The 12,408-nt window shown below is 43.3% G+C and overlaps 1 protein-coding gene across 4 annotated transcripts in view; it reads right to left on the bottom strand.

Annotated features, from left to right (window-relative positions):
• The window catches only part of LOC101025789 (putative prolyl-tRNA synthetase associated domain-containing protein 1), a 149,292-nt gene extending 143,726 nt beyond the window's left edge, over nt 1–5,566 (bottom strand). For 2 of the 4 annotated variants that reach the window (XR_004178258.1, XR_004178257.1), the window contains exon 1: nt 5,074–5,204. Coding sequence is in view for 1 of the 4 variants with exons in the window: in XM_003908675.5 (XP_003908724.2) it covers nt 3,107–3,541; nt 5,074–5,382 (744 nt within the window). In the remaining 3 variants the exon portion in view is untranslated. The other 2 variants (XM_003908675.5, XR_004178256.1) reach the window with 2 other exon arrangements.
• Between the last annotated feature and the right edge of the window lie 6,842 nt (nt 5,567–12,408).

Here is a 12,408-nt window from a genome sequence, read left to right as displayed (position 1 = left end):
AACTGGCCTCATCCTTGGGCAAGTCAGTTTTTCTGGGCCTGTTTTAACCACAAAGTGGGGAGGGCAATTAGACCAAACACCTAAGGTACTTAATTTATGTGTATTCATTAGTACCTTCATTTCATATGCAGAGCAACCTAAAACAGCTACTTTGTGTTAGAGATAGAATACAGAGTATGTAAAAATAAGAGGAACCTTAGAATAAAGTCCTTTTATTTTGCCTTTTAGTAACACAACTTGGTACAGATTAAGTACAATATTTCTACCAGATGGAAACTACTTTTTGAGTGATCAAACTTAGGAAAATGTGGTTCTTTTAAGAATATCCCATTTCAGGAAAACAAACAAACAAACAAAAGACCATCCCATTTGGTTGTACTAGAAGGAAATACTAGAATTTTCATGACCAAACAAGAACAGGAATAGCCTACATCAGATCCTCCCTCCACTAATGAAGGATTTTGTTCACATTTAAGTGAGATTTTTAAAATGTCAACTTTTCTGTTTTAGAGCTAGCTTTTATATAACAGATGACTCCAGATTTTCCTGAAATTTTATATTGTCTCAGATGCCATAACTGAAAGGGGATGAGTAGGCTGGGCATGGTGGCTCATGCCTGTAACCCCAGCACTTTGGGAGGCTGACGCAGGCAGAACATGTGGTCAAGAGATCGAGACCATCCTGGCCAACATGCTGAAACCCCGTCTGTACTAGAAGTACAAAAATTAGCTGGGTGTGGTGGCGCACGCCTGTAGTCCCAGCTACTCAGGAGGCTAAGGCAGGAGAATCGCTTGAACCCGGGAGGCGGAGGTTGCAGTGAACTGAGATCGCGCCATTGCACTCCAGCCTGGCAACAGAGCAAGACTCCGTCTTAAACAAAAACAAAAAAACTGAAAGGGGACGAGCAAAACTTTTAGTATAGACTGGAGGACAGAAGAAACTTGGACACGTGTGTTCACATTTCTTTCAGTTCTACTGTCTTAGCGTCCCAAGTAGCTGGGATCACAGGGATGCGCCACCACGCCTGGCTAATTGTATGTTCACATTTCCAACCTCTGAACAAAGACTAAACACATCCTTGTTTTGGGGGTGGGGGACAGGGTTTTACCCTGTCACCCTGGCTGGAGTGTAGTGGCAGGATCACTGCTCACTGCAGCCTGGACTTCCTGGTAATCCTCCCACTTTATCCTGTCAAGTAGCCGGGACTACAGTAGCCGGGACTACAGGCGCGGTTATTATTATGTGTTTTGTAGAGACAGGGTTTCCCCATGTTGCCCAAACCAGTCTCCTGGGCCCAAGCAATCTGACCCCACCTTTTGCCTCCCAAAGTGCTAGGATTACAGGCATAAGCCACCACGCCTGGCCCCAAATCCTTTTTAATAACAATGTATATTCCATTACCACATTTTTAAACGTAATACTTTGTTAAGACTAGTCAAGTGTAGTAGTAGAAGGGGAGGAAAGAGTGGAACAAGGAGTTCCATCTGTAACTGATTGAACAATCAGTTGAGATAACTTAATACCATCAGGCCAGCCTATAACTTTTTTTCTTTTTTCTTTTGAGACAAGAGTCTCACTCTGTCACCCAGGCTGGAGTGCAGTGGCGTATTCTTGGCTTACTGCACCCTCTGCCTCCTGGGTTCAAGCGATTCTCCTGCCTCAGCCTCCCAAGTAAGCTGGGAGTACAGGCACACACCACCATGCCCAGCTAATTTTTGTATTTTAAGTAGAGACGGGGTTTCAGTATGTTGGCCAGGCTGGTCTCGAACTCTTGAACTCAGGTGATCCACCCAGCTCAGCCTCCCAAAGTGCTAGTATTACAGGCGTGAGCCACTGTACCCGGCCTGTAACTTTAATAGTACAATGATTATGACATAATATATTCCACCCCTAGCTGTTTTTCTGGATTAAAATTTTGTAAAGATATATTTTCATAGAAAGTTAGCTTATTTTTCACTGGAAAAAAAAATCACTGGTTTATAAACAAACCCCAATAATGGAAAGTGTTTACCTTTGCCTTCATGTTTGTTTTAATTATCTTGCTAGGGAGTTCTTATTCTTTAATCCCTATTTCCCAAAAATAGCCACTATCAACAATTTTTTTTTTTAAAGACAGTCTCACTCTGTCACCCAGGCTGCAGTGCAGTGCTGTGATCATAGCTCACTATAGCCTTGACTTGGTGGGCTCAAGTGATCCAGCCTCCCAATATGCTAAGACTACATGTGTGAACCACCACACTTGTTTTATTTTTCAATTTTTTGTAGAGAGGGGGTTCTCTCACTTTGTTGCCCAGCCTGGTCTGGAACTCCTGGCCTCAACTGATCCTCCTGCCTCAGCCTCCGAAAGCAGAGATTACAGGTGGGAGCCACCACACCTGGCCTCAACAATAATTCCTATATTCCTTTTGATTTTTTCCCTGTATTATGCACACTATCATACTTTTATACATACTGTTTTACAACGTGTTTTTTTCAAGTACAATAAGCACCCTAAAGATGTAAGCTAGTTAATGTTAGAAGTGTTTTTAATTGTTGGAGGCATTCCTGTAATAAGTAGTTATCATGGGAGATTGAAAACTGTATCTCAGAGCTGACTAAAAGTACCTCCATACATCTTTTTAAAAAGAGCTCTTTTATAGGGCCAGTCACAGTGGCTCACACCTGTAATCCCAGCACTTTGGGAGGCCGAGGCGGGTGGATCATCTGAAGTTAGGAGTTTGAAACCAGCCTGGCCAACATGGTGAAACCCCATCTCTACTAAAATTACAAAATTAGCTGGGAGTGGTGGTGTGCGCCTGTAATCCCAGCTACTTCAGAGGCTGGGGCAGCAGAATCGCTTGAACCCGGGAGGCAGAGGTTGCAGGGAGCCAAGATCACACCACACCACTGCACTCCAGCCTGGGCGACAAGAGCGAAACTTCGTCTCAAAAAAAAAAAAAAAAAAAAAAAAAGCTCTTTTAAGATGAAATACTATATTCCTCCTGAAGTGGTTTAGATAGTCACCAAACTAAGTGTACCAAATATTCTTACACTTTCAATGCTTTTTATAAATTACAAATAAGAAAAACAGCTTTCAGAAAGAAATTTATTCTAAACATTGGCCCATTTAGTTGTTTTTATCAAAATTTAGTATTATGGGATCATGTCCTGTCGTCTTCACAAATGTGAGAAAGTCTTTAGGGCTCAATCCCATGGTTGCAGCATTGGTCATTGGATGAAAGTACACCTTTTCATGTCCACCTTCGAGAATAGCAGAATCCAGAACAAACTTCACATCTCCATCATCACAGAAAAGTGCCAAGGGTGTGGCGCAGCCTTGACCAACTTTTAGTTTTTCTAGCATGGCTGTTTCATCAGCAAATCGCAGATTTCCACTCCCAACACCTAACTGTTTGGCAAGCTCATTTAAATTAATTTGTCTATCATGAAGAACTGTCACCAGCCAATAATTCTTTTTCTTTTTGTCTTTAAGAAATAGGTTCTTACTATGTGCTCCTTTCAAATGTTGGATATGAGGCATCATTTCTTCAACTGTAAACACCTATAAAATATCACATAATAAGTTTTAAAATAAAGTAATATGCATGTTTACATATGCACACATTTATACCTATTTTGCTTGCTGGGTGAAAACAGCAAGGTTAGGGAGTGCTCATCGCCCTGAATTTCACTGTTAGAGACCCATCTTCACCCCATTACCAAATAATTACTTATAAGCCCATGCCATCTCATTTCCTCATCTCAGGACCTCAGGCAGTTTCTTTGGTCAATTTTCTATTCCAGTGTACTGGCCAAGTCCTCCTCAGCAGCATTTTGTTATTTCTGAATTTAAGCTTTCAGTACGGAAAGTTTACAGCAGTTCTAGACTCCTATTCCTTAGCATTCCCTTATGTCCAGACCATGTGACAACCTCCATTCTACAAATATGTAACCACAAAGAAGGTGAATGGGGAGGCAATAAGAACCCAGACTAACAACATCCGAAAAGCTGGCATACGCACACATAAAGAAGGGGGAGAATATAGGACTATATGGGAGGGAGGAAAGTCAGAGAAAATGATTACGGTTTTGATGTTGTATTTGTGAAGGTGAAGAATACTAACGTTATATTTCTCTACTCTTTGAAGATCACCATATTTAGCCATTATTAACTGTTAAGCCTTGGGTAAACTTCATGTCCTTGCACCACTCAAGTTACACATTCGTTCTGTGAAATATCTGCAAGTGGCTGGGCAGGTGCGGTGGCTCACACCTGTAATCCTAGCTCTTTGGGAAGCCCAGGTGGGAGAATCACCTGAGGTCAGAAGTTCGAGACCAGCCAGGCCAACATGGTGAAACCCTGTATCTACTAAAAATGCAAAAATTAGCCAGCACGCTTGTAGTCCCAGCTATTCAGAGGCTAAGGCAGAAGAAACACTTGAACCCAGGAAGCAGAGGTTGCAGTGAGCCGAGATCGTGCCACTGCACTCCAGCCTGGGCCACAGAGAGAGATTCCGTCACAAATAAATAAATAAATGCAAGGAAGATTTCCTATCAAAACACAACAAATGTTACAATTTATGAAAATACAGGCCTGTCAGTTTTGGTAAGCACTTTTAGGGGTTGTGGTTTCTGCCATGCTGCATGCTTCGTGATCAACCCTGACCACGGTAGAAAAATATCACTCTGAACCTCAGTGTCCTGCTCTATGTATGGTGCCCGATACGTCGTACCTACTGAACACAGTGTTAACCACTTGCTTATTTTATCTACACAAAAAGTGGACAGACTGACCCAACACCCCAGACCGATTTAAGATGCACAGTCCTCCGTATGTTGTGCTAGTTCTTAACACGGAATGTAAGCAAATCACTCCCAAGAGGAAAGATTTCCTTGCAGTAACCTCATGGTCCCAAGACGTAAGTCCTCTGCTGTCCCTGCAGGGTTACCTTCGTATTTTGAGACCGGGGAAATATTCCAGGAGCGACGTTCTCACGGTACATTGACCTTGAGACACCTGATCTTAGCCCGACGGACGTGCAGCACAGCCCACCCCGCTGGGCCTGTCTCGGCGGTCACTTTTAGAGGTCTCACCTCAGGGTGCTCCACGACTTCGGTGTGGATGGCCAGGGCACCGAGCCGCTGCTCCAGCGCCGCCCGCAACTCTGCGCCCGCCATGCAGTCGCTGTCGTGGCGATGGGCGGAAAAACTGGGCACTGCTTCCCGCGGCTGCGCAGACCGGAGCCTGAGGCGGAACTGCCAGGAGGGATCTCGGCCGATGCCGCCAGCGTGGTGCTGGTGCCTGCTGGAGGCGGGTCCGCCCTGTCCGAGCGCCTCGCCCGCTGGTCCCTGAACATCGTCCGCTGAGGGCACCGGCTTGCGAAGGCCTGCGGGAGCTCTCATCAGGCGCCTTGCTGCGGCGGGGCCTGCGATCTCACAGCCCTCCCTGATTCCACTTCAGGTTTCCCAGATCGCCGTATCTTCTGTTGAGGGTCTGGGAGTTTTGGGGGTTTTTTTGTTTTTCGGGACGCAGCCTCGCTTTGTCACCCAGGCTGGAGTGCAGTGGCGCGATCGCGACTCACTGCAACCTCCGCCTGCCGGGCTCAAGTGATTCTCCCGCCTCAGCCTCCCAAGTAGCTGGGATTACTGGCGCCAGCAACTACGCCCGTCTAATTTTTGTACTTTTTGTAGGGACAGGGTCTCGCCTTGTTGTCCAGATTGGTCACGAACTCCTGGGCTCAAGCGATCCTCCAACCTCCCAAAGTGTTGGGGTTACAGGCCTGAACCACCGCTTCCGGCCGCTTTTATTGTTTAAACCGCAGGTAGGCAGTGCACGGTGGCTGACGTCTGTAATCCCAACACTTTGGGAGGCTGAGGCAGGTGGATCGCTCAGAGCCCATAGTTTGAGACCTGCCTAGGCAACATGAGACCCTGTCTCTAAAAATAAATAATCATTAGTCAATCACACCCACATAGTAACTCCCAGATTAGGGAGTGTAGAGGGGGCCCAGATCCACATTGTTCTAAGGCTTTTCAACTTTTATTGTAAATTATAATTTTATATTTTACCCTTTCTGACAGTTCTTATTATTGATCTAAGAATAATTGACTGTGCCACTATGACTCACCTTTTTCCAAGGTAGTTTGACTACCTCCAGGTAGTTTTAAGCTATCTTGGTGTTTTCAGCTATAAAAAGTAAAGTAGCAGTTCCTCTTCAAAGACTTTCCTTAGGAATAAATAGTAACTTATCTTAGATGCAAAATTTATTCAAAGACCCGTGCTAACATTTTTAAATATCTGCTAGCCGTAATAAAGAAATCAATGTGCTTTAAGTTCTTAACTTCCACAATTTAGCCTAAATATTTGCCCTGGCATGCTTATATTGGTCCAAGCAAGCATTAGGTCATAGCGTATTCCTCTTCCCTATTTAAAAGTGTTCTTATCTTTCTCAGCATTCCATAAGTTACTTCCTCCTTCCTTTGTTCTCCTCTACCTTTGTCTCTTTTAAAAAGTTCTAAGTTGCTAGCCAATTGGGGCAAATACAGAATGTATTTGCCGTTCCAGCCAATGGAAACTGGACACACCAGTAGAGTGGATGTGTCAGGTTATAAATGACGCTGTCGCCTTTGCTGGGTGTACTCTTCTGGCAAAACTGCTGGTGAGTGTACCCTTTCTGCAGGAAGTAAAAATAGCCTTACTAAATAAATTAATGTTCAAGTGCTGTTTCTTTATGGCAGCGGGGAACAAGCATTTCAAATACAGCTATCCTGGGACACACTCCCCACATGTGTGAGTCCTGGAATTCCACCTTAGGAGTTCATTTATGAATTTAGATTAAGGCTCAAATCCCAGATAACACGTAGATATACCTAGGGACATTTAACCTTAGTGTGAATGGGTCATTTCTGGGGTGCAAACTGAACGGGGGGAGAAGGAACCCTCTTAAGACACAGTAAAATGTCTTAGTCCTTACCCGCAGCCCTGGAGGAAGCTACAAAAGAGGAGGAATTCAAAGTCAACCTCACAGTTTCACCCAACATTGGCCTTGGATAGCACAATATTAAAATATCTCAGTTTAACCTACCTCTTTAATGATTAAATCATGGTTTCCCTTCAAAAACTCCATCTAATTCTGTGATCTCTGATTATAGAATCAACAGGCCACACTTCCCATGGTCTACTAAATTCAGATCAACAACAAAAGCGATGTATCACATTACAGAGGATTTAGAAAACAGGAAAGTGGGGAAAGATCACTCAGACTTTCATGGTGTTCATGCAATGTTATTGCCATTTTGGTGGCAATCTTTCCAGTCTTGTTTCCTTTATTCTTGCTATTTTGGCTATACATAATGATTTTTTCAGATAGTTGAAGCTTCCTACATATTAAATTTTGTGTCCTGCCTTTTTATTACTTATAAGCATTTTCCTCTGTTGCCACAGTGTCTTTCTTTAATATATATTGTGTAGCTGGATCATATTAGCTATTATGTTTTGTTTTTGTTTTTGTTTTTTGAGACGGAGTCTCGCGCTGTGTCACCCAGGCTGGAGTGCAGTGGCGCGATCTCGGCTCACTGCAAGCTCCGCCTCCCAGGTTCACGCCATTCTCCTGCCTCAGCCTCCGAGTAGCTGGGACTACAGGCGCCCGCCACCACGCCCGGCTAGTTTTTTGTATTTTTAGTAGAGACGGGGTTTCACCATGTTAGCCCGGATGGTCTCGATCTCCTGACCTCGTGATCCACCCGCCTCGGCCTCCCAAAGTGCTGGGATTACAGGCTTGAGCCACCGCGCCCGGCCTATGTTTTGTTTTTGTTTTGAGACAGGGTTGCTCTCTGTCACCCAGGCTGGAGTACAGTGGCATGATCTCCACTCACTGCAACCTCTGCCTCCCAGATTCAAGCGATTCTCCTGCCTCAGCTTCCCAAGTATCTGGGATTACAGGCGCACACCACCATGCCTGGCTAATTTTTCTATTTTTAGTAGAGATGGGGTTTCACCATGTTGGCCAGGCTGGTCTTGAACTCCTTACCTCAAGTGATCCGCCCACCTCGGCCTCCCAAAGTGCCCAGAGCCACCGAGCCCTGCTGATATTAGCCATTACTTTCAACGGCAAAAACCGCGATTATTTTTGCACCAATCTAATAATTTTCTTAACCATTTCCATATGGTGGACATCCTTGTTGTTAATGAATCATGATGTTCTAAATTGCTTTCCAAAAATTATTCTAATGTATAATTAGCAATGTATGAATTAATCTACTTTACTATATTTTTGCCCAAATTTGCAGAATATATATTTTTAATTTTCAAATTTAATAGACAAATTTTCTTTTCTTTTCTTTTTTTTTTTTTTTTGAGATGCAGTCTCTCTCTGCCACCCAGGCTGGAATGCAGTAGGGCGATCTCGGCTCACTGCAAGCTCCACCTCCCGGGTTCACGCCACCTCAGGCGAATCACCTGAGGTCAGGAGTTTGAGACCCGCCTGGCCAACATGGTGAACTCTTGTCTCCATTAAAAATACAAAAAATAGCTGGGCGTGGTGGTGCATACCCATAGTCCCTCTTCTCGGGAGGCTGAGGCAGGAGAATCGCTTGAACCAGGGAGGCAGAGGTTGCAGTGAACCGAGATCACACCACTACACTCCATCCTGGGCGACAGATGGAGACGCTGTCAAAAAATAAAAAGGAAAGAAAGAAAAAAAAAGGAAAAAGGGAGGGAAGGAAGGAAGGAAGGAGGAAAGGAAAGAAGAAAGGAAGGGAGGAAAAAGTGAAACCTGTCTCAAAAAAAAAAAAAAAAAGGCAGTAACTAGTTAACTGGTCATACATAATATAATTTCCTTCTTTTTTTGAGATGGAGTCTCGCTCTGTCACCCAGGCTGGAGTGCAGTGGCACAATCTCAGCTCACTACAAGCTCCGCCTCCTGGGTTCACGCCATTCTCCTGCCTAAGCCTGCCAAGTAGCTGAGATTACAGGCGCCCGCCACCACGGCCGGCAAATTTTTTATATTATTTAGTAGAGATGGGGTTTCACCGTGTTAGCCAGGATGGTCTAGACCCCTGACCTCATGATCCGCCTGCCTCGGCCTCCCAAAGTGCTGGGATTACAGGCGTGAGCCACCGCACCCGGCCCCAGTTTCCTTCTAATTAAACCATAAAATAGGTAAACACATTGCTTGCCTGCCGGGAAAACACTAGTTTCACACAATGTGTACAAAACCTACACAGTAGACGACAACTGGGTTAAGCAGAGAAGGAGCATTTTTTTTCTTTTCCATTGACTTTAAAACACCCATTTAAAATTCTGTGGTTATAAGGAAGCTTTACCTTGGACAAGCACTGTTTACAGAAGACACAGCTGAGCCCCAGGCTGTGCTATAAACTCCCAATGTGTAACTCCTGAGAGCCACAATTACTGCAATTCAGGAAGCGTGCAGAAGGAGGTCAGGTGAGCAAGACCTGCCCTCAGTTGTTCTTTAAATCACACTTAATTTTCTGGGTCTACCTAGACCACTAAATCAATGAATAGAGTCATATATTCAGGGGTTTTTTCATTTGTTTTTCATTTTTTGTTTTTGTTTTGAGATGGAGTCTTGTCACCCAGGCTGGAGTGCAGTGATGCAATCTCAGCTCACAGCAACCTCCACCTCACTGGTTCAAGTGATTCTCCCACCTCAGCCTTCCAAGTAGCTGGAATTACAGGTGCCCGCCACCACGCCTGGCTAATTTTTGTATTTAGTAGAGATGGGGTTTCACCATGTTAGTGAGGCTGGTCTCAAACTCCTGACCTCAGGTGATCCACCCGCCTTGGCCTCCCAAAGTGCTGGGATTACAGGCGTGAGCCACTGCACCTGGCCATATATTCAATATTATTACAGGGTCTGCAGGTGGTTCTCATAGCAACCCAAGAAAACTGACTTCCACACAAAAGTACTAAAACAGAGATATTTTTCCTGCTTTGCAGGTATGGACTACGGATATTTTAAGTTGTGGATTTCAGTGACTGGTTCGACTGGATTAGGTTTGTGGGAACTACATTGGAATTTCTGTCCTAGTCTTACTGGCCAAGAGAAATTTCCTGTGATTTTAATGCTTTAATTAACTTGCAAGTGAAATATATTTGCATAAATTTTAATAAAAATATTAAGTTGAGATCAGAAATCACATATTATTCCTCTATCCCTGCTGGATGGATTTACCTACTGATGGTAAATGCTGATTTGAGTAAATGTCAATAAATATATTTTGGAATGAGTTGGCTTTAAGAACAAAAAGGGCCAGTTCAATTAAAAACAAACTCATATTCAGTATTTTTACCAAACATAAAATAAGTGTCTTTTCTAACAAGTTGCATGCATTTTTTTTTTTTTTTTTTTGAGACGGAGTCTCACTCTGTTGCTCAGGCTGTAGTGCAGTAATGCAATCTGGGCTCACTGCAACCTCTGCCTCCTGGGTTCAAGTGATTCTCCTGCCTCAGCCTCCTGAGTAGCCGGGATTACAGGCGCCTGCCATTGCGCCACCTAGCTAATTTTTGTATTTTTAGTAGAGACGGGATTTCACCGTGTTAGCCAGGATGATCTTGATCTCCTGACCTCGTGATCCACCCGCCTCAGTCTCCCAAAGTGTTGGGATTACAGGTGTGAGTCATTGCGCCCAGCCCCCTATTTTTTTAAATAAATGTTTTAATATTACACTTTAAAAATAAAGACAAGTTAACAACATATATATAGTTAAAAAAATTAGACCACATATGAAGATACAAAAATTTAAATCACAGGTGTATAAAAATATTCACATTGCACACATAATGTACATACTCTAATGCTGTTTATTTCTAAAAGAGTGTTTTGTTTTGTTTTGTTTTGTTTTGTTTTGAGACAAGGTCTTGCTCTGTGATGCCCAGGCTGGAATGCAGTGGTGTGATCATAGCTTACTGCAGCCTTGACCTCCTGGGCTCAAGCAATTCTCCCACCTCAGCCTTCCAAGTATATGGGACTATAGGCACACACCACTGCACTCAACTAATTTTGTATATTTTTAGTTTTTGTAGAGATGGGGGTCTCCCTATGTTGCTCAGGCTGGTAATGCTATTTATTTCTAATTTTTCTAATCAAGACAGAATTATATATTTTATAATCTGCTTTTCTGTTTTCATCTAAGAGTCCATGTCAACAGATCTACTTTATTACTTATAATGGCTATATAATATTCCATTTACATATCCAACTCCAAATTTGGAAATATCCAATGTCCAATGACCTAAATGTTAGTCATTTCCAAATTTTCAATATAATTACAAATAAGGCTATGATAAGTGTATTTCTCTTTCTCGGCGTATGTGTGTGTATATATATACACACACACACATACACACACACATATATATATGCACATATATGCACATATATATACACACATATATGCATAATTGTTTCATGTATTCCTTAGAATACCAATAATCTGCAAAGTTACACAGTTTACACATTTTTTTGGTTGTTTTGTTTTGTTTTGTGAGACAGGGTCTCCCTCTGTCACCCAGGCTGGATTGCAGTGGCGTGATCTCGGCTCACTGCAACCTCAGCCTCCCACACAATCCTCTCACCTCAGCCTCCCAAGTAGCTGGGACTACAGGTACACACCACTATACCCAGCTAATTTTATTTTTAGTAGAGACAGGGTTTCGCCATTTTGGCCAGGCTAGTCTTGAACTCCTGGCTTCAAGTGATCCTTCTGCCTTGGCCTCCCAAAGTGCTGGGATTATAGGCATGAGCCACTGCACCTGGCCAATTTCCATTATATATTGTTGAAAAGGCAAAAGGCAGCATTTACTGTATGAATCCCATTTATATAAGATTGTATGCATATATATATATATATATTTATTGTTATTATAATTATTTGAGGCAAAGTCTTGCCCTATTGCCCAGGCTGGAGGGCAGTGGCACAATCTCGGCTCACTGCAACCTCTGCCTCGTGGGTTCAAGCAATTCTGCCTCAGCCTTCCGAGTGGCTGGGATTACAGGCAGCCACCGCACCTGGCTAATTTTTGTATTTTTAGTAGAGACGGGGTTTCACCGTGTTGGCCAGGCTGGTCTTGAACTCCTGACCTCAGGTGATCCACCTGCCTTAGCCTTCCAAAGTGTTGGGATTACAGGCGTGAGGCACTGCACCCAGCAATCAACCTTTTAATTTTAGAATAATTTTAGATTGCAGAAAAGTTGCTGAGATAGTGGAGAGTTCCCATGTGCCCTTTACCCAATTTTGTTAACATCTTACATTAACCATGATACACTTGTGAGAATTAAGAAATTAACATTGAGGTATTACTGTTAACTAAACTACAGACATTATTCAGATTTTACCAGTTTTCCCACTAATGTGCTTTTCTGTTACAGGATTCTATCCAGGATACCATATTGCATTGAGTTGTTT

Source organism: Papio anubis, chromosome 14, assembly GCF_008728515.1.
Source record: "Papio anubis isolate 15944 chromosome 14, Panubis1.0, whole genome shotgun sequence".
Lineage (NCBI taxonomy): Eukaryota > Metazoa > Chordata > Mammalia > Primates > Cercopithecidae > Papio > Papio anubis.
This window is presented reverse-complemented; position numbering and strand designations above follow the sequence as displayed.